The sequence below is a fragment of the Podarcis tiliguerta genome (genome assembly GCF_965153285.1).
Source record: "Podarcis tiliguerta genome assembly, chromosome: 10".
NCBI lineage: Eukaryota > Metazoa > Chordata > Lepidosauria > Squamata > Lacertidae > Podarcis > Podarcis tiliguerta.
Window position 1 is genome coordinate 18,288,093 of NC_139543.1, and position 21,946 is coordinate 18,310,038.

At 45.0% G+C, this 21,946-nt stretch overlaps 1 protein-coding gene across 1 annotated transcript; it reads right to left on the bottom strand.

Annotated features, from left to right (window-relative positions):
- Positions 1 to 1,346: 1,346 nt before the first annotated feature.
- LMOD2 (leiomodin 2) lies at positions 1,347 to 16,708 on the bottom strand. The gene is made up of 3 exons (XM_083399792.1): positions 15,863 to 16,708; positions 4,876 to 6,315; positions 1,347 to 1,780 (listed from the first exon to the last, which is right to left on the bottom strand). The coding sequence occupies exons 1-3, from the start codon at positions 16,133 to 16,135 to the stop codon at positions 1,754 to 1,756; spliced, it is 1,740 nt and encodes a 579-aa protein (XP_083255918.1). The 5' UTR covers positions 16,136 to 16,708; the 3' UTR covers positions 1,347 to 1,753.
- Positions 16,709 to 21,946: the final 5,238 nt, after the last annotated feature.

The following is a 21,946-nucleotide window of genomic DNA, read 5'->3' on the forward strand; positions in this document are numbered from 1 at the left end:
TGTATGGTGTCAGCTGTAGGGTGGTAGACTGGCAGGCCAAATGGGAAGGCATAGGACAAGTTTGCCCTGCAAGCTGGAGGTTCTCCATGTTAGAATTCCTGCTCCATGGTTGCAGTCATGGGATTGTTGTCCTTCACATGACGGTATATGTTTAGACTCCACAGAGTGGGAAGTGACGGAGACAGGATGTTTGTGTTACTGTGTTCCGTGAAGTAAAACTATTGTCCTTTGTTCTTTTGCTCTTTGCTGTCTGATGCTAGAGAGAGGGAGCCATGTTGCAGTGCTCCGTGTGTGTTTATATGTAAATAAAGTAGATTAGCCAAAATGCTGAGTTGCTGAGGTCTGTCACACAAGTTGCAAAGACTTTGCGGATCCCGACAGACTGTGCCGGTGTCTGCTGGCATCAGTTGCTGTGATGTTCGGGCAGAAGAAAGCTATTGAAGCTCCTGAACGATTGACCAGGGGGGAGAGAACATGCCAGTCAGGCATGTGTCTCTGCCATGGTCCTACTCGAGTGTAGGCTGAGCTCCTGACACTCCGTCCCTGGTGTAGAGAATAGTCTACACCCTCCCAACAGACTCAGTACATCATAGTTTCCTATGTTTCTCCTGCTTACATAGCATTGTCGAGGGGACAAATCTGAAGTACTGTTTTGGGGGGACAGGAGGTGGGTGCATGTGGGGTACTCCCTGGTCCTGAATGGGGTAGCAGTGCCCCTGAAGGACCAAGTGCGCAGCCTGGGAGTCATTTTGGACTCACAGCTGTCAATGGAGGCACAGGTCAATTCTGTGTCCAGGGCAGCTGTCTACCAGCTCCATCTGGTACGCAGGCTGAGACCCTATCTGTCCGCGGACTGTCTCGCCAGAGTGGTGCATGCTCTAGTTATCTCCCACTTGGACTACTGCAATGCGGTCTACGTGGGGCTACCTTTGAAGGTGATTTGGAAACTACAACTAATCCAGAATGATGCAGCTAGACTGGTGACTAGGAGCGGCCACTGGGTCCATATAAGGATCTTCACTGGCTCCCAGTACATTTCTGAGCACAATTCTGACCTTTAAAGTCCTAAATGGCCTCAGCCCAGTATACCTGAAGGAACGTTTCCATCCCCATCATTCAGGCCGGACATCTAGCTCCATGGGATAGACAGCTCTCTTCAGTTGTATACCTTCTGCCTATATCTGCCACCACAAGAAGAGAATTTCTAGCTTTTTTCACAGGGTGATCATGTCAAATGAGTCCATCCAAAATCTCAGGTATATCAAGAATCGTCTCCTGCTATTCCCAGATGCTCCATATCCCAACATAACTTAGGTGACAAACTCATGGCACTCTGGGACAAAGACTGTTTTGTTACTTGAAAACCCAAACCGCCTTTATTGTAAATTCATGAGGCAGACATCAAAATTAAAATGCACAGGTCACTGAACAATTCCTTCTCTGTATAAAGAACATGTTCTGTGAAGTGGTACTTGGTATCAACAAGAACATCTAAATAAACTATTTCTTCTTAGAAATCTCATCAGATAAAAAAAAAAATGTACGTTCCAATATTTACAAATGAAAATGCTGGCGCATCCTTCGAAGCGTTGCTTGATGGTTTAATCGGTCTCTGTTCATATTCAAATATAAGAGTGCACTCTTGAAGCCATTTACATTAGTCTATAGAATAGCTGCAGAACAACTTGGTTGCTTTCTCTTAACCATCATTAAACTCTCATCTCGGTCATTTCCATTCCTGTTTCTTTGTTTTTCATCGCAGTGCTTCTGGGATTTCCACCTTAAAAAAAAAGAGGGGGGGAAGTTTTGTTTTTCTGATTTAGAAATATTAACTGGAAGGAAAAGAATCAGGTGGTCTAACTAGGAAAAGAGTCAATATCTAATATATTGAATGGTTATGAGGTAGTAAAAATATTATCCGTGATACTGGAGCACTGTTATTGGTTATTGTTATTAATGTTTGACGTTTTATTATGTCTTTATATGTGTTGGAAGCCACTCGGAGTGGCTGGGGCAATCCAGCCAGATGGGTGAGTTATAAATAAAAATTATTATTATTATTATTATTATTATTATTGGAAAACATAAGGAGAAAATGGCTAACAAGTGGCCTATAAATCTACTTTATCTGGTACCTACTAGACCTATCAGATATTAACCAGGATTTGGTTTTGAAAAATCATTCCAGACAGATTTGTAAGGAATTCTCAAAATATTTTGTAAATTTCATATGCATGTTGGATTTCTTTGCCACATGCATTCTTATTGGACAAAAGCCTACCACACATCTTTCTACTGAGGGCAACTTTCCAGAAGCACATTCATTATTTCAGCCAGGCTGTCAATGGCCTGAGTGCATGTACACTATGCTCTGAAGCTTAGAGGATGGGTGGGGAGCCTGTGGCCTTCCAGATGTCCTTGGACTCCAACCCCCATCATCCTAGACCAGTGTTTCCCAAACTTGGGTCTCCAGGTGTTTTTGGACTACAACTCCCATAATCCCTAGCCAGAAAGAGCTGTGGTCAGGGATGATGGGAAGTGTAGTCCAAAAATATCTGGAGATCGAAGTTTGGGAAACCTTGTCCTAGGTCATTTGCTGGGTGGAGCTGATGGGAATTGGAGTCCAACAACTATGGTTCTATGATTCTGACATCTGGAGGACAATAGTTTCCCCATCGTTGCCCTACCAATAAGTGATGACCAACTCTTTATGGAACCTGAGCATCTATGGGAAGGGTTTGCTCCTGCTCTCAGGCCAGTGGGTGGAGCCTCTGGGTGCCACTTATACAGCAGGTGGCCACTGATGACATAACAGGCATATTCCCATGTCCACTTACAGGATTCTCCTACAAACTTGCTCGTTAGTCTAAAAGCCTATTGTGGAAACAAAGCACAAGAGAGGCATGAGCTGAGTAAACTCTTCCTACCACACAGCTTGGGATGTTATGTAGGCCTCTGGGACTGAGGGCCAATAGCATTTTTGAAACTGTAACAGCAGCTCACGCTACCAGTGCTCAGTTCTCAAGCTCTGAGTTGGGTGGCCTTGTTTCCTACTTTACGAGACGCAGTTCTCTATTTGAAGGAGACTTCTATTTGAAGGGCTGCCCAGTTCAAAGTTTTTTTAAAAACCCTAAGAAAGGAGAAGAGGGGCATTGAAATTGTTTGCCATGAGCAAACAGCTCATGGAAAGCAGATTGGGTGGACATGCAGATCAGCTGGTCACAGTCTTACAGAAATTATTTCTAAATTTACCTCACTGTGTTAAATGGAATGTCAATTGAGTCACTGTTGGCTCATAATTCCCCTCTTGGGGATTACGCATAATGACTGGAGAATGTACAAAATTCAGCAGAGATATGCAGATTCCCCAAAGCATGTTAGGGATTATGTCTATTGACCAGGAAATGTGCACAATTCCCTCTTCGTGGAAGGATTATGAACACATTCTGCACAATGGCCGGCTGTTATGCACATTAGCTGCTCAGCTTACATTCCTCTTAATATACACAAATAATGTGTGTGTGTGTGCATCAGTACATGTATTTTTACACAAAGCCCTATCCTTCTTCATTCCCCTTTTGTGATGCACAAGTGGCCACCTTGTCAAGGAAGGAGACCCCCACCCAAAACCCGACTGTAAGATTTCAGCTTCTCTCTACTGGTCAGAAAACAGCCTGCCTTCTTTCCTTCACTGCTGAGCCTAGACACCTGGTTCATTTCCACTATGTTTTGTATTTTGAAGGTTCAATCCCTGGCATCTCCAGATAGTAGAATCATAGAATCATAGAGTTGGAAGAGACCACAAGGGCCATCGAGTCCAACCCCCTGCCAAGCAGGAAACAGTAGCTAGGTAGAGAACCTTGTCTGAAATGCTGGAGTGGCCACTGTTGGTCAGAGTCAATAACACAGATTTAGATGGCCTGACTTGCAACTTCCTATGTTGTTCTTATGAGAAGACTGGTCTTCGCACAATTGTTTCCTGTGTTTGCTTTTCAGGGGTCTGCTTATACAGCTACCACTATACTATACTACACACTTTCAACCAGATTAACTGTCATGAAGCTCCTTCTACCCCTCAGACTCACTTAGGAATTGAAATTGGTTAAAACAATGAAGCAGGGCAATTTTTTTCTCCAGCCAAAGCTCGCCAGAGCTCAGTTCTGGCACCTCTCAGCTGGGCGCCATTACCATTATAAGAGAACAAGGGAGGTGTTCAGGGTGAGTTCCAGCACCTCTTTTTCTAGAAAAAGAGTACTGCAAAGAAGCAAACTTTTAAAAGTGCTGAAGAAAATGTTATTTATTTGCAGCAGCACTCCAGTTACGTGATGCCCAACTGGGCCAGTTCCAAGTTTCTGGGGACCCTCAGGCAAAAAGGTTTTTTCAAAGCTTGGTCAGGCTTTGGTCAGGCTTCAATAAAAATATCCATACCTCACATCTTAATTCTCAGGTGCATGTTATTTGAATAGATAACTGGGAATGGTTTTAACTGAGACACTATATATATGATACAAATTGACACAAATTAATGTGTTGTATTTCTTTTAATGCAGTTAGAAATTTTTCTTGAATATTATGCAGTGATCACCTTACTTTGTAGTTTAACTATAAAGGTTGGGGGGGTAAAGAAAACCTCATGCTACTTTCTAAACAAAATCTATGGCTGGATCTACACTAATCTGAAAAACACTATTAAAAACGCTATAAAAATATAGCTCTCGACTCAATTTCTCATTGGTGAAGATCGTTGCCCTACACTACAGCTCCCTCTGGGGTCACATTTTTATAACGCATTTTTAACGTTATAACTCACCAGCGTAGATTAGTCCTATCTTGTACCTGTGAGATGTGTTTCTATTTCGGAATGAAGACACTTACCCGCCTCAGCTGTTTCATGCTACTTGCACGAATTGCATCCATTAGATCGCTATGAATGGATCTCACTGGAGTAGAAGGTCGTGTGGAGGGACGTGAGCCTTCCTCTGCCTTCTTGTCTGGGACTAATTTTAAAGAATTTTTGATTTCCTTCAAGATCTCGTTCTCGTATTTTTTGCTCTTCTTGCCTTTCTTCTTTTTCTGCTTATTTTGTGGGGCCTTCTTGGCACTTTCCTGTTGTTTGATAACCTCTGCAATATTCCTGGTTGGTGCCTTCTTTTCGGGAGTTATTTGAGGTGGGGGAGGTGGGGGAGGGGGTGGTGGGGGAGGAGGAGATGGAGGCTGGTTTTTAACAGGGGGAACCTTCTTAGGAACCTTCGGAGAGGAACATGGCGAATTTCTTGGAGAAGAAGGGTGGATTTGAATAGATGAGACTTTCCTAGCCACCTTCGGAGAGGACCAAGGTGAACTTCGGGGAGACGAATAAGGTGAAGAACCAGGAGTTACTTTTTGCAAAGCTTTGGTCTTTGGATTGATGGCTCCATCCCCGCTGGCCTCTAGCTGTCTTTGCTCCTGTATCCGTTTCTGCCTTTGCTTATCCATGTTTCTTGTCAGGATGCTCGTCATGCTTATCCTTGGTCCTGCAAGCTCAAAGTGATACCCCAGTTTCACAATAGTAGTATTGTCCTTCAGGAGTTTGACAATGTCCATTTCAACCTGGCTGCCCATGATATGCCTTTGGTTGTGGAACCGCAATTCCGTCAAAACCTTGTTGTTCTGCAAAGCCCTCATGATAGCGAGGATTCCTTTGCCCGTGATGAAATTGGAATCCAGATTCAGATTCGAGATGTGCTGGTTCACTTTTAACATGCCAGCAATAGCCATCGCGGCGTTGTCGTCCGCATGAGTGTTGGCCAAGCTAAAGGTCTTGACCACAGTGTTGTTCTTGAGGGCCTGCGCAAAATGTGTCAGCATCTGTGGTGTGATGTTTTCAATGTTGTTTAAGTTGACTTCCGTGGTGTCGGGATCATTGTTCCTGACTTTTTCCAGGGCATCTTCAATCACCGTCGGATTTCCACATGGGTGCATGGCGCCCATCCTGCAACCCGCATCTTCAGTATTCTTTTCACTATGGCCATTGGTAACAATTTCATTTGCATTCTTGCTACTTTTTTTTAGTTTAATGCTGAGCGAACTTCTTCTTTTTTCGGTGTCTGCAGCATTTTTACACGCTTCAGCAGGTTTCTTTTCTTCATCGTCGTCTGCACCACTTTCTTCTCCAGCGTCGTCATCTTCTTCCTCCTCCTCCTCCTCTTCCTCCTTGTCCTCCTCTTCTTCATCTTCTTCAGTGAATGCCTCTTCAGAAACTTCGCTGTTACTTTCCGTGAAATATTCTTCATTAATTTCTTCTGATCCATCTTCATCATCTTCTTGTTTAGAATCCTAAAAAAGAACGTAGGTTCAATGACTGTCAAAATAAAAACGTACCTTATCATAAGGGTTCTCAGAGTTTTCTATTGAGACAACCCTGGGGCTTTCCCAGATGCTACGTTTGTCAAGTAAACATGACACACCATTATTTTTAACTCATTTCATGAGACCCAGGCATCATTCCTCAAAAAAGCGTTTTTTTCATCAAAAACATCTCATGCAATATCTCAGTACATTGTGGACTGTCTCGATTTGGAAAGTTATGGCTATGGACACCCATTTGAGAATGTCCACAGCATCACAATGGGCAAGAAATGCATGATCTGATATTATTGTTCCCCTGTATTCAAGTAAGGCAGGCATGGCTAAACTTGGTCCTCCAGCTGTTTTGGGACTGCAATTCCCATCTCCCCTGACCACTGGTCCTGTTAGCTAGGGATGATGGGAGTTGTAGTCCCAAAACAGCTGGAGGGCCAAGTTTGGCCATGCCTGAAGTAGGGGAACAGTAATGTTGGGGGAAATGGGCATACATGAAAAACTGGCATACACCAGGAAGGCCAAACTGGTTTTGCTGGTCAAAAGAAAACTCAGGGCACTTTCCTGAGTAGAAATAACTGTTGGCGTTTTGCAACTTTGACCTGTTGCAGGACCTTAGCCAGACCTTAGCAGAGCATACGCAGAGTTCTCGGAAGCAGGAGTTCTCGGAAGCAGTTGCAGGCAGGATGGATGAAGCAGGAACCAGTAACTTGTTACTTATAGGTGTGTTTATTATTCACAGCAGACTCTACAAGTTACTATGTACAAGAACAGAACAGATACGCGGATCTAACTAACTCTCTCTCACAAAACCAAATGACTCTTCAACTCCACACTGACCAAACCACAAACACATACCAGTCAGTAGGTCATAAATCATTGTGCCTGTGTAAGACCTTGACCAATGGTAGAGCTGTTTCTAGGCTTCTATATCTCCAGGCAGAAATTACTCCTTTCTGCTCAGTCAACTCTTAATTGATTCTGTGTGAAGCTGCACAGAATTGCACGTGGTCAAAAACCCAACAATAACATACAAGTTCTGATCTTGGGGATGGAGGGACAGATACACGGACAACACTGGCCTAACGTGGGGTGTAGGTAAAGGTAAAGGGACCCCTGACCATTAGGCCCAGTCGTGGCCGACTCTGGGGTTGCGGCACTCATCTCGCTTTGGCCGAGGGAGCCAGCGTACAGCTTCCGGGTCATGTGGCCAGCATGACTAAGCCGCTTCTGGCAAACCAGAGCAGCGCATGGAAACGCCGTTTACCTTCCCGCCAGAGCGGTACCTATTTATCTACTTGCACTTTGATGTGCTTTCGAACTGCAAGGTTGGCAGGAGTAGGGACCAAGCAACGGGGGCTCAACCCGTCACGGGGATTTGAACCGCCGACCTTCTGATCGTCAAGTCCTAGGTGTATCAGCTGGTAAATTGCAGTGCATGCAAGACTCAGGAGAGTACAGAGGACTAACACAAAACTGGGAAATTAGGAAGGAAGTAAAGAAGAAAAGGGAGGTGGTCCATGAAGGGAGGCACTGATCCTTCCTGTTGCCAGGATTGTGTTCCCATGAGCAGACATGTGCATCTGTGTATTGTACCCATGCAAAATTATGTTTATGTTAGAATTAATATGAGATGAATAAAACCTAAACTTTGGCAAGAGGTGCTCGTGTTAACACAAAGAAATAAAGACGATTCACCAAAAGACAACTATTGGCTTGCAGGGTTTGTTTTAAATTCTGGTCACCCTACAGTATGATGGGCCACAAGCTAAGAACAAATACTTCTTGGCCTGTTAAAAAACCCCTCAAATGTTCACCTCACCCTGGAAAAAACAAGATGAAAGTATGACCATCTCAGGGTCACACTGGGCTAAGCAAACATTTGTTGAAAGTGTGCTTAAAACTGGGCACACTATTTTCATGCTATTTGCCCCACAAAGCTGCTATTTGCAGTAAACAGCACCGCTGGGAGAAACACCAACTCAGGGAGATGATTGTTTGGTTAGGAAACATCACAAGGTGGACAAATTACGAATACGCCCTTTTTTTTCTCCTGTTCTGAACCACCACAAAGAAGTGGCCAGTGCTATGCTACTTAGCCTCATTCCTTATTTTCTAAAATTTGTGGCCCATGCTACAGTTGCCAGCAATATCTGCATTACAATCAGTGACTGGGACTGAAATAATAATAATAATTTAATAATAATTTATTATTTATACCCCGCTGGACTTCCCCAGCCACTCTGGGTGGCTTCCAACAAAATATTAAAATACAGTAATGCATCAAACATTAAAAGCTTCCCTAAAGAGGGCTGCCTTCAGATGTCTTCTAAAAGGCTGGTAGTTGTTGTTCTCTTTGATATCTGGTGGGAGGGCGTTCCACAGGGTGGGCGCCACTACCGAGAAGGCCCTCTGCCTGGTTCCCTGTAACGTGGCTTCTGACAATGAGGGAACCGCCAGAAGGCCCTCGGAGCTGGACCTCAGTGTCTGGGCAGAACGATGGGAGTGGAGACACTCCTTCAGATATACTGGACCAAGGCTGCTTAGGGCTTTAAAGGTCAGCACCAACACTTTGATTTGTGCTTGGATAATAACAAGTAAAAATCCTAGCAAATGCTAGAAAAAATTGAGGGACCCTTGACCCATTTGGACTGCACACAGAGGACTCCATTGCTGCTTTTCTGACCTGCTGGAAGTGCATTTTGGAGGAACAGGAGTCCTAAGTCACCACTCCCTTTTTGCTTGATGCGGGTTGTGCCTGTTGCAAACATGACAACAGGCAGAAACAGAGAAAGGAAGGACTGGATGAGCTATAGCAGTTTCATACAGACCCCCTTCATCCCTCCTAGCATCCATTCCACCACTTCTTTTGGTGCATGGCTGAGTGGGGGAGAAACCAGAGCTCTGCTCAGTCCTTCTGGAATCTTCTGCACGTGGGGCCATTGGCTACTGTGCAAGTGGATTGCGCCGTAAACGTTTGCAGCTAAAATTACAATAATATAATTGTGCTTGAAACAGAGAGCGGTTTCAGAGAGAAGTGCCAATCAGCCTCAAGTGTAGGCTGAAATTAAGTATAGCATTAACTGTGCTTGTACCTTTCCAGATCTAAACATAATGATTGTTGCTATTTGGGTATAATATATTGCGCGACAGAGCTCTGAATCCTTGTTGCATCCCCAGCTATACTTTAGGTTACATTATTATTCATTTGCTATTTGTTACCTTTGGAGAAGTTGCAAGGCCAAACTAGAGTAATCCCTTGACTGCATACCAGCACCCTGGGCTGCAGAGTTTGGATACATTCCTCTAGCTGGGTTCTGATAAGTGCCAATCAAGGAGTGAGATAATTCCATGGCAGCCAACCGAATGATGCTGCTTTGCACTGGTGGAGAATGTGGCTGTATCAGTTCAGGGGTAAATATAGCCCTATAATCTGTATACTGCTAGGAATTTTATTCCCCTCCTTGGTTTGTTTTTCACCGCCCTGCTCTACAAAAACAAGGGATTATGTTTCAAAAGAAGCAGAGGCACGTATGAGAAAAATGACTACCTCAAAGGAACTGTGTAGCTCGGCAGTTGCCGAAACACTCTCATATATAATTTTGTGAAATACCTTTCATTTAGTCTGGTCTTTACTTCTTTGTAAGTTACTTTGCCTACCAGGAAGGAAGGAACTCTCAGGTGGGTTGCTGGGAGAAGAAATGGAAGTTCCCAGCTGAGAGATGGGAAAGTCCACTCTTTTTTGCGTGAAATAAGGGTTAAGATATATCCTTCACAGAAGGCTCTGTTTTTTATTTCTCTCCTTCCCTCCCTCTTATTTTCCTTCCTTCCTTCCTTCCTTCCTTCCTTCCTTCCTTTCATCCTTGGTTTTCTTTTCTTCTCTATTTTTATTTAGATTAGTTTGGTTTTTATTGTATTCTATGTTGAAAACTTTCAACAAAAACTCAGATAAAGAAATAATAAGTTACTTTGCCTACCCAAGAAGGACATTCCCCCACGTGACTATTCATAACAGCCAGAATGATTTGGTAGATAGAATATGGGCCCAATACACATCCTTTTCAATAAATTAAAAGCAAATATAGATCAAACAGTTACTTGCTGTTTGCTCTGTGATGCTTTGTGATACATTTGTGTGTGTTTCACGAATTCTTTGTAAATGTTGTGACAATGATTTATTCTTTTATAAATAAACCTTCACTATATGAGGAGGGTGGATTTAAAACTCTCCTCAGCCCTGAACAGACTGGCAATTAAACTAATTCTTAGCTTTAATTGTGTAAAATGAGACAGATAGCCAAAACTTGAATTTGTTTTTCAAGCAACGCAGGATATTTTTAATTAGGAAAATACATTTTCATTTTGTGACTAAGATAATCCTTTAAAGACCATTATTGCCTACTAATGTGTGGTGACTGGGATCCAGTAAATACATAATGCTTCGAATCATAAACTACAGTTAAAGGATTAAGGCTGTGGTTCTGCATTTATTTCCTGGGAGCAAGCCCCACTAAACTCAGTAGGACTTAGATTTTAGTATACATGTATAGGATTGCCCTGCAAAAATGAACCATTGGATTAAATAGTCCTTTTCCCAATGCCTCACGCACAAATTACACTTATCCTGAACAGTTTTGGTTCTTTCTGCTTCTCAGTTTTCCAATCTTAAATTCTGTCCTTCACCTGTTTGCAGAAGTTAACAAATTTTATTTTAAAAATATTCTCATGAAAATTATTCAGCATTTTAATGCGAACTTCTCCTAATAAACACATTTTTGAATGCAGTTTTGAAGAAGGCACACGTTCTCACAAGTGATTTCTCCTGATATAATGAATGTCATTTTCACAAATATATTAACCCTTATGCACATTTTTTACCTAATATATGCATTTTTTTGTAAACCGTGGTTGACTGGAGAACTACATTGCATAGTTTGAAGTACCAATTTGGAAGGATGGCTGTTTCAGTTCTCATGGTGTTTTAGAAAGGGCAGATTTGATAAAAGATAGCTTGAAATGTGAACTGAATCGAATTCACCACCATACCTCATCCAGAATAACCGTTATGTAACATGAGTCAGGTTAAGATAACTAGTCTGGATAAGACAGAAACTGGTTGGCATTAACCATGGTAAAGATGAACATGGACAGATGGACAGGATGACTTCACACGGAGGATGGGGCATCTACACCCTTCAATAATGATTGATTGCTGTAAAGACCAACACGATAAAGGCCAAAGAGATCTGTGCATAGGCCAGTCCTGAAATTCTCTGGAGTTTGGGAAGCACATTAGTGTTGTGGCTGCTTTCAGAAATCTCACTATACCTGTACAGTGGTACCTCGGGTTAAGTACTTAATTCATTCCGGAGGTCCGTTCTTAACCTGTAACTGTTCTTAACCTGAAGCACCACTTTAGCTAATGGGGCCTCCTGCTGCCACCACGCTGCCGGAGCCCAATTTCTGTTCTCATCCTGAAGCAAAGTTCCTAACCTGAAGCACTATTTCTGGGTTAGCGGAGTCTGTAACCTGAAGCGTATGTAACCTGAGGTACCACTGTACAACAAAGGCATCTCCATCCCCATCATTCAGCCAGGACACTGAGGTCCAGCGCCAAGGGCCTTCTGGCGGTTCCCTCGCTGCGAGAAGTGAGATTACAGGGAACCAGGCAGAGGGCATTCTCAGTAGTGGCACCTGCCCTGTGGAACGCCCTCCCACCAGATGTCAAGGCAATAAACAACTATTTTACTTTTAAAAGAGAACTGAAGGCGGCCCTGTTTAGGGAAGTTTTTAATGTCTGACGCTATATTGTTTTTAATGTTTGGTTGGAAGCCGCCCAGAGTGGCTGGGGAAACGCAGCCACATGGGCGGGGTATAAATAATATATTATTATTATTATTATTATTATTATTATTATTATTATTATTAGGATCCTGTCTATTGATAGCAATGCAAATTACAGTGGTGCCTCACATAACGAAAAGAATCTGTTCCGTGAGTCTCTTCGTCCAGCGGTTTTTTCGTCTTGCGAAGCAACCCCATTAGCGGATTAGCGGATTAGCGCTATTAGCGGTTTAGCGGCTATTAGCGGCTATTAAAGGCTTAAGGGATTAGCGGATTAGCTGCTAAAAGGCTATTAGCAGCTTAGTGCCTTAGAAAAAGGGGGTGGGGAGCGGAAAAAACCCCCAGGAATCGCAAGACATTTTCGTCTTGCGAAGCAAGCCCATAGAGAAATTCGTCCTGCGAAGGACCTCCAAAATGGAAAACCCTTTCGTCTAGCGGGTTTTCCGTCTTGCGAGGCATTCGTCTTGCGGGGCACCACTGTATCCGCTCTGGGCTTATGTACACATTAGCAGCTTAAAATATGGCAAAGCTAGCTCCCCCTTTGCATTTCAAGTTACATCAGCAGCTCCTATTCCTGAAGCCGCAATGGCTGCCGCAAATGAGCTAGGCTAGGCTGAGAGCTGGCTCAAGGTCACCTAGCGAGTTTCATGGTTGAAGACGGATTTGAACCCTGGTTTCCCAGGTCCTAGCCCAACAATCTACATGACACTCTGTCATGCCCGCCTCAGATATACATGCCTCAGTTTAACTGTGAAGTCAACGTGGCTCGCGTTTTCAAATCGGATGGAAGTGGGTTTGCAGGAAAACGCATCAAACCACAGCATTTCTCAAGAAATTGCAGGACGTGTAAGGATTGTGGCCAATGTCATGCTTTAAATGCCAGGAGTGGGAGTGCATTGGAGGCAGAGTAAATTGTAATGCGTATACAGTGGTACCTCAGGTTACACACGCTTCAGGTTACAGACTCCGCTAACCCAGAAATAGTGCTTCAGGTTAAGAACAGTTTCAGGTTAAGAACGGACCTCTGGAACGAATTAAGTACTGAACCTGAGGTACCACTGTACAATAAAGGCTGCGCATCCTTCAGAAATGTGGATGGGCACAATCCTGTCAACATTAGGCACTTTCAGGTTTTATCATGGGTCAGTGGAAGTGTTTTGCATTTGCTTATTTCCGCCCCGCCTCCGCCCCCCGCAATCAAAGTGACATAAAAGTACTCAAGTCTGTCTCAATCATTCCCATTATTTTCCGCCCAACCACAGGCTACACCCTTCGCCCTCTACAGCAAAATGTCCTTGAAAGTCCCTTGAGATTTTATATCTGTTTGTGATGGCCTTTCTGTTGAATGGAATGAAGGGAAGAGGCCCACTGTAGGAATGGAACTACAGTGGTACCTCGGGCTACATACACTTCAGGTTACATACGCTTCAGGTTACAGACTCCGCTAACCCAGAAATAGTGCTTCCGGTTAAGAACTTTGCTTCAGTATAAGAACAGAAATCATGCTCCGGTGGCGCGGCAGCAACAGGAGGCCCCATTAGCTAAAGTGGTGCTTCAGGTTAAGAACAGTTTCAGGTTAAGAACGGAACTCCGGAACGAATTAAGTACTTAACCTGAGGTGCCACTGTAGTTGGGGAGTTCAAGACCATGGCCAATGACTATTAAGAATTTTGTACATGAAATGTGCTATTGAAACCTACAGTTTTTGCTATACATTTAAGCCCAATCAAAGAGTCAATTCCTTCTAGGATTCTGCCATCCCTTCCTCATATATAGACTGGTCACATTTTAAAATGATTGCTCACTGTAAGTTAGGTCCTGTTGAATGCAACTACTTTAAAAAAATAATCTTACTGGTTTTAACAGCCTTCCTCAACCTCAGCCCTCTAGATGTTTTGAGACTACAATTCCCATCATCCCTGACCATTGGTCTGGCTAGCTAGGGATCATGGGAGTTGTAGGCAAAAAAATATCTGGAGGGCCGAGGTTGAGGAAGCCTAGGTTTTAACATAATGTTTTTGAATTGACTGATTTTTTTTTAAGTTATCTTTCCTCCAACTGAAGGAAATGCAGCTGAGAACAATGTTGTACAAAAACCACACACCTGGCAAATAACAAAGTAGCATATCATGCCGTGTGTGTTTTTTTAGTTTAGCCCTCACGTGGTTCTGCTCGTTTTCTACAAGTCTGTATTTTGAAAAGCTGGAAAACATTTTGAAAACCGTGTTCCTGTTTATGGTATTAAGATACAGCAGCTCAGAAGCCCTCGACCATTGTTAATATGTACATCAATCCTTCAACAAAAGTGAATTTTCAGGGATGAGGAACCGCCGACCTTCCAGGCATTGTTGGAAAACAACTCCCATCATTCTTGAGTATGCTGGCTAGACTTCAGGAGGCCCTCAGCGCAGTTCGGCCAGTTTGACCACCACCACCCCTCATGTTTCCACTGGACCTCCCAATTCCTTTTGCGGAGGCAGCTTCACCCTCCTCCTCTGCTCTATCCTGTCACCACCGCTTCCTCTTGTTCACCTGTGACAGTGGTGGTGACACCGGCAGATTTTCTGCCACCTCCTCAGCACCTGGGTTATTATTATATTTATTTAATATACTTGTATACTGCCCTATACCACCCCAAAGGTCCTTCTCTGAGCCTGTAATTCAGGTTAGAAGAATGCCTACCACTATTACTTTTAAAAATAGATAAAATGCTAAGTCCAGAATGCGGTAGCTAGACTGGTGACTGGGAGTGGTCGCTGGGACCACATAATACTAGTTCTGAGAGATCTGCATTGGTTCCCAGTACGTTTCCAAGCACAATTCAAAGTATTGGTGCTGACCTTTAAAGTCCTAAACGGTCTCGGTCCTGTATACCTGAAGGAGTGTCTCCACCCCCTCATTCAGCCCAGACACTGAGATCCAGTGCGAGGGCCTTCTGGCGGTTCCCTCATTGCGAGAAGTGAGGTTACAGGGAACCAGGGAGAGGGCCTTCTCAGTAGTGGTGCCCGCCCTGTGGAATGCCCTCCCTTCAGATGTGAAGGAAATAAGCAGCTATCTTCTCTTTAAAAGACATCTGAAGGCAGCCCTGTTTAGGGAAGTTTTTACTATTTAATGCTGTGTTGTTTTTAACACTTGATTGAAAGCCGCCCAGAGTGGCTGGGGAAACTCAGCCAGATGGGCAGGGTATAAATAAATTATTATTATTATTAGTAGTAGTAGTAGTAGTAGTAGTAGTAGTTATAAAGTTCTTCTAACCACTACGGCAAACTGGTGGTGTTGCATTCACACCCAGAATGTCTGGTTCTCAGTAGAAGGGCACTCTTAGCCCTTGCTCAGTCACAACGTGGAGGTGGAGAGTGATGGTAGATGGCTTTCCAGCCACTGTGAATGGGAGCTCATCTTGGTTCCCAAGCGTTGCCCGTAGCACCACCGCCTGGGCCTAGCAGTGAGGCAGGTTGGATCAATGAGGGCCCTTGACCTGGTGCCCAACCTGGCTGTCTCCTGCTACCTGCCCTGATGATGGCTGGAGAAGATAGGAGTTCTACATTTCTCTAATAAATACTGCCCCCATTCATCAATTATAATTAAGCAAGCATTGTGGGAGAAATACCGTTTGAACAAGAATAGACAATGAGAAGACGTATTTCTGGGACACAGTTCAAAGCATTTTTGAGCCTACCTTTTCGCACGCCCCCATTCTCTCTTTTTCCAGTAGTTTCCTGGTCTCCCTTTCCCAATAGGCCATTAGTGCCTCCCGGCTGAAAGTTCCCGTTGGCGTTTTCTCCGTGAGACTTTTTTGCCTGTGTCCCACCGGAAGGTTTCGGTCGGGCTCAATGTCCTCCAGCTCTCTCTCCAACTCCTTCAGCTCCTCATCGGTCAGAGAAGCCAGCAACTCATCTTCATCTAGCTCCTCGTATTTACTAAGCTCTCGCCTGTAGCCAAAGGTAGACATGGTCCCTTCTGTCGTTAGGCTGGTGCAAATCTGAAACCGCAATGCAGCATTCACGAAAAGCTTGAATCGAGGCGTCTGTATCTGATTTGGCCAGCAACTGTTTCCCCTGAGTGGCTGCGGCACCCTTTAAAAAGTGTTCCTAGGGGATTGCGACAATGTGCGGAAGGATGAAAGCATGCTCTGTTTTAAGCATCAGACGTCAGACAGCAAGAGAGTTGAACAGAAGGAATGTCCCAACACCAGTGTCTGGTCGTCTCTTAAACACAGGGATTATTGACATACTGACCATGACCATATTTAGCGCAGCATGATACAAGGAAAATGTATATTCATCGACATACTTTGTGGCCAGGAGGATGGTAGGGGGGAAAACAGGGACGCTTGCATAGACCTTGCGTTGACTCCACAACAGAGAGTGGATGAATAAAGAACATTTGACTTCTGTAGGATTAGTGTCCTTCCAAAGGGGCACAAAATATTTTCACAGCTGTTCAGAAAAGCACCCCTTGTTTTCATGGTTTTTAGGAGGGAGGTTGGCAGGAGAAGGAGCTGTAAGTTTGTCAGGCTGGAGATTTGTTATCTCCAGGAATGTAACAAAGCCAGGATACGCATTCTCAAGATTGTGGACTGCCGCTCAGCTTATGTTCTTCATGTTTTAAATAATTAGATAAGGAGGACAAAAATGAAACCCTTTCAAATTAAAAACAAAACAAAACCTTGAACCTAGCTATAATATTAGCTTTATTATCCCAAGGATTTCTCAAGGTATGAGGGCGAAACCAAAACCCTATTAGTCTCAGATTTTGATGTTGCCCCCCCAATATCCCAGAGAACAAAAAGTGCCATAATTACATAGGCCATTTTGTGGGGGTGTTTGAGGAACTTGGTCTTTGCGAATTCCTATTCAAAATAATCCGATCCGTTCCTCTTGAACTAATATCTACCTGTCCACATTGTCTTGATGTTCTGAGGTGGTTTTCAGCCATTTATGCATACCAAAGCATCATTAAATACATATTTTGAGAGGAAGAACACATTTAAATGAGTATTTAAATATGTATTTTGAGAGGACCAACAAATAAATAAATCACAGATTGGTAGAGGTAGGTGTCTGTGTGTTGGGTGAATGTGTCTCCACCAGCAAAGCCATTCTCCTGCAGGCCCACATTAATGAATTGTGGCTTCAATCCGCAGGTGCAGAACTTCCTATTCCACCTATTAAACATGTGGTCAGGTGGAAGGGCTGCCAGAGCAAAAGACCATGTTTCATGGTGGGCATGGGCTGAGTCAACCCGGGATCCATTTGATCTGTAACCAGCCCTACAGCAGCATCAAGGCCATTCCAGACCAAATTGCTGTGTCATCTCCATGTATAGCAGGGCAGCAAAAATTGGCAGTAGCACCACTGCTTTGTAAACCCCTGCTGATTGGAAGCTGGTGTTTGGTTACTCCCTAATGCAGAAATGGAACTGGACTGTGAATAGATGCATGTGAAAGTACAGTGGTACCTCGGGTTAAGTACTTAATTCGTTCCGGAGGTCCATTCTTAACCTGAAACTATTCTTACCCTGAAGCACCACTTTAGCTAATGGGGCCTCCTGCTGCCACCGCGCCGCCAGAGCACAATTTCTGTTCTCATCCTGAAGCAAAGTTCTTAACCCGAGGTACTATTTCTGGGTTAGCGGAGTCTGTAACCTGAAGCATATGGAACCTGAAGCGTATGTAACCCGAGGTACCACTGTAAATAGATTTGTCATGTCATCTACCGTTTTGCAACTTTCAGCTACTTTGTGCTAGCAACTGTTAAGTATTGACACCATGTTCTATTATCAAAATAATTCACCATGTGTGTGTGTGTGTGAGAGAGAGAGAGAGAGAGAGAGAGAGAGAGAGAGAGAGAGACAGACATAGACAGAGACCGACCAACCAGAAGTTGCTGGACTACAGTTCCTATCAGTCCTGCCAGCAGGGGTTGCTGGGAGTTGAGATTCAACATCTGAAGACAACCATTTTGGCTAAGCCAAAGGTTTAGGAAATGACACTCATTGACACTATGTCTTTCACAGATGGTGTTTTTGAAATGGCAGGTTTTAGGCTGGAAAAGCTAGTTAGCATGGATTCTCAATACAGTTCCTCAAGTAAAAAACATTTCTCTTTGGTATGGTACCTGAGAAAAGCTATGCACTATAAATCAAGAAAATTACTTTGTACGCAAATGAATTCTGTTGAGCATCTCAAGAGATAATACAATCCTAGAGGTGAGTTGCCAGGGTAGCACACATATATTCTTAATATATTAAAATATATTGCATTCTGCCTTGAAGCTTCTGGATTGGGCAGACCTAATATAAACATAAGGAGTCACTGTCTGCCTCTGGATGCGGAAAGAAGCAGGGCATTGTGCATTTCCTTATCCCAGGAACTCTGTAGAAGTCCCAGAACACAGCCCTAGCTTCGCGCAAACACAAAATTCCACTCTTGTAGGTGATCTCACACTTGCCATTTAATTTCACCGATTATATCAATGCAGCGGGATAGATTTCTGGAGCAGCTGCTTGTGTTTCCCACCTTCAGAATGCCTGGATTTAGTTGATCAGAGCGCTACTGTCAAGGATTGGACTCAAGAGCATGAGAAAGAGGAGGAGGAATGGTGAAGATCACCACCCCATCTCCTGACGCTGCAGGAGAAGAGGAACGCAGTGTTGCTTTACAGCAGGGGTTTGAGGGAAGTCAAAGCTCATAGATAGGCGAACAGAAGAGTTGGGAAGTGTTAGAAGAGGAGGGGAACTATCAGTGGTGTAGCGTGGGGATGCAGGGGGGGCCGGCCGCACCGGGCGCAACATCGGGGGGGGAGGCGTGTTCGCACTCGCAGCTCTCTGCCCCTACCTGGCTCACTCACTCACTCTCACTGCAGTGCTGGCTGTGCAAATCCGATCCGAGCCGCCGGGTCGCCGCCCACTGTGGGGGGGGTGCCAGGCGTGCTGTGCCGTGCGGAGAGAGAGTGAGGGACTATCTGGGGGAGGGACAGTGCAGCGGGGGGTGCAAATTACTTGCCTTGCCCCGGGTTAGGGGGCGCAAATTACTTGCCTTGCCCCGGGTGCTGACAACCCACGCTACGCCACTGGGAACTATGGCGGTCCAGCCAGTTGATGTGTTGCCACTGGAGAGTCTTTCTGATCCCCCTTCTCCCAGAACTCGGCATTCGTTAAGAGCGCAGGAACAACAGAATCAGACATTTGACCATGAGTAGTCACCATAAGGGCAGATGCTGCTGCTAGGAAGGAAGGAGGAGGAGCCTAGTTTGGAGCAACGCCATGATGAGGGTAGACTGTGTTCTTTTGTCTCTCTCTGTTATGAATGAATAAACTCATTAAAAAGGACTTATCTTGTTTCTCTGCCTCTTACTGCCAATGGGAAGGAGCAGAATTCCTCAAGCCCTGACAGCTACACACCCTTGTCTGTGTTGTTTTCTTTTACCATTGAACTCAGACCCTGGACCCTAAGGAGTAAATAGGCTCTGGGTCTTATTCTCCGTTCCACCGTGGTCAGGGAACTGCAGATAATTCAACTCAGTCGGAAGCAGCCTCTGCAGCTGCTGATAAAAGATGCCAAGCGATGAGTACGTTTCAAAAAATCTGCTTTCCATTCACAACAGCCTAGCTTTCCAGTCTAAGGTACAAAGGCATAACCACCAAGTGTCCCGATTTTCCAAGGACGGTCCCAGAATTAAAAATCCACCCCAGTATCTGATTTGATCTCGGAATGTCCCTATTTCCCCCGCTATTGCCGCTAGTGCTGAGCTCGGGGTGGAGGATGAGTCAGTGCTCATCCTGGGCAGCGGAAGCAGCAGTGAGGGCTGCGAGGGAGCACCCTGTTATAGAATCATAGAATCATAGAGTTGGAAGAGACCACAAGGGCCATCGAGTCCAACCCCCTGCCAAGCAGGAAACACCATCAGAGCACTCCTGACATATGGTTGTCAAGCCTCTGCTTAAAGACCTCCAAAGAAGGAGACTCCACCACACTCCTTGGCAGCAAATTCCACTGTCGAACAGCTCTTACTGTCAGGAAGTTCTTCCTAATGTTTAGGTGGAATCTTCTTTCTTGTAGTTTGGATCCATTGCTCCGTGTCCGCTTCTCTGGAGCAGCAGAAAACAACCTTTCTCCCTCCTCTATGTGACATCCTTTTATATATTTGAACATGGCTATCATATCACCCCTTAACCTCCTCTTCTCCAGGCTAAACATGCCCAGCTCCCTTAGCCGTTCCTCATAAGGCATCGTTTCCAGGCCTTTGACCATTTTGGTTGCCCTCCTCTGGACACATTCCAGCTTGTCAGTGTCCTTCTTGAACTGTGGTGCCCAGAACTGGACACAGTACTCCAGGTGAGGTCTGACCAGAGCAGAATACAGTGGCACTATTACTGTTGCCTCTCCATGGCTGCTGCTGCTGGCCTCTTCCCTTGGGCATCTCATAGCAGCTGCTGGAGAGTGGGCGAGGTGTCAGCTGGGTGTGCAGGAGCTGGGCCCTGTGACCAGTAGGGCTTTGCAGGACTGGGGCCTTCCTAAGTTCATTCTGGAGAGGCAAGGCACGGCCGCACAGGTGAGGCCGCTTGGTAACTCACTGCACGTGGTGGCAAGAGCCGGGAAGGGATATAAGCTCAGCATTTCCCTTCGGCTCTTTGCCACAGCAACTTGTTTTCTGCCTTGCTGCGTTTGGCTTCTTGCTTCCTGATCCTCGGACCTTGGCTTCTTGACTCCTTGCTTCTCAACCCTCAACTTAATGACTCCTTGCTTCTCGACCCTCGGACCCTAGACTTCGTGACTCCCTGCTTCCTGACCCTCAGACCCCTGGCTTCTGGACTCTCGTTCCTGCTCCCACCCCGCCACCTTGCCCCTGGTCCCAACATCCTCAGCCGGGACTTCGATTGCCCGTAGACTGGACTGTGACAGGGGAAGAGACTGCTGCCACTGAGGCCCAGCCCTGTGTGAATTGCCAGGTCTGAGGGACAGGCAGAGGTCAGGGCTGCCCTAGGAGGGAAGGAAGGGGGAGCAGAGTGGAGCACAAGGAGTCTTGATTTTTTTAAATTAAAAAAGCATGATTTGTGCGTCTGTGTCTAATTTTGCTCCTTTCTAAAATTCATTGTGTGCTCTTTTTGTAAATCTACCAAGAAATAAATTAAATTGGGATTAGGGGTTTTTTCTCAGGACGGTGGAGGGTGTCTGTGCTGTGTTTCATTGGTAGGGACACGGGTGGTGCTGTGGTCTAAACCACCGAGCCTCTTGGCTTGCCGCTCGGAAGGTCGGCAGTTCGAATCCCCCCGATGGGGTGAGCTCCCATTGTTCTGTCCCAGGTCCTGCCAACCTAGCAGTTCGAAAGCACGCCAGTGCAAGTAGACAAATATGGCGGGAAGGTAAACGGCATTTCTGTGCGCTCTGGTTTCTGTCACAGTGTCCCGTTGCTCCAGAAGCAGTTTAGTCATGCTGTCCACATGACCCGGAAAGCTATCTGTGGACAAACGCCGGCTCCCTTGGCCTGAAAGCGAGATGAGCACCACAACCCCAGAGTCACCTTCGACTGGACTTAACTGTGCTGTCTCATTGGTGAAGGGTAGTGACACTTGCACTTCTGATAGGAAATGCTCTACGGAGGAGAGGAGCAAAAATGGGGAGGGTCAAGTAAGGTCAGTTATGGGGGACTGAGAAATGTTCCTATTTTCATCTGAGGAATGCTGGAAAGTATGCAAAGGGACACAGCTTTCTGCCTCTCCCAGCACACCTTGACCACCCTTCATTTTTTCCTGCCACTCC

What these genes read in the sequence shown, in the direction of transcription:
- LMOD2 (XM_083399792.1), bottom strand. Translation starts at nt 16,135, where the DNA reads ATGTCTACCTTTGGCTACAGGCGAGAGCTTAGTAAATACGAGGAGCTA. An exon ending in GAATGGGGGCGTGCGAAAAG is followed by an intron (nt 6,316 to 15,862) that starts GTAGGCTCAAAA and finishes GTTCTTTTTTAG; the next exon opens with GATTCTAAACAAGAAGATGA. An exon ending in GCATGAAACAGCTGAGGCGG is followed by an intron (nt 1,781 to 4,875) that starts GTAAGTGTCTTC and finishes TTTTTTTTTAAG; the next exon opens with GTGGAAATCCCAGAAGCACT.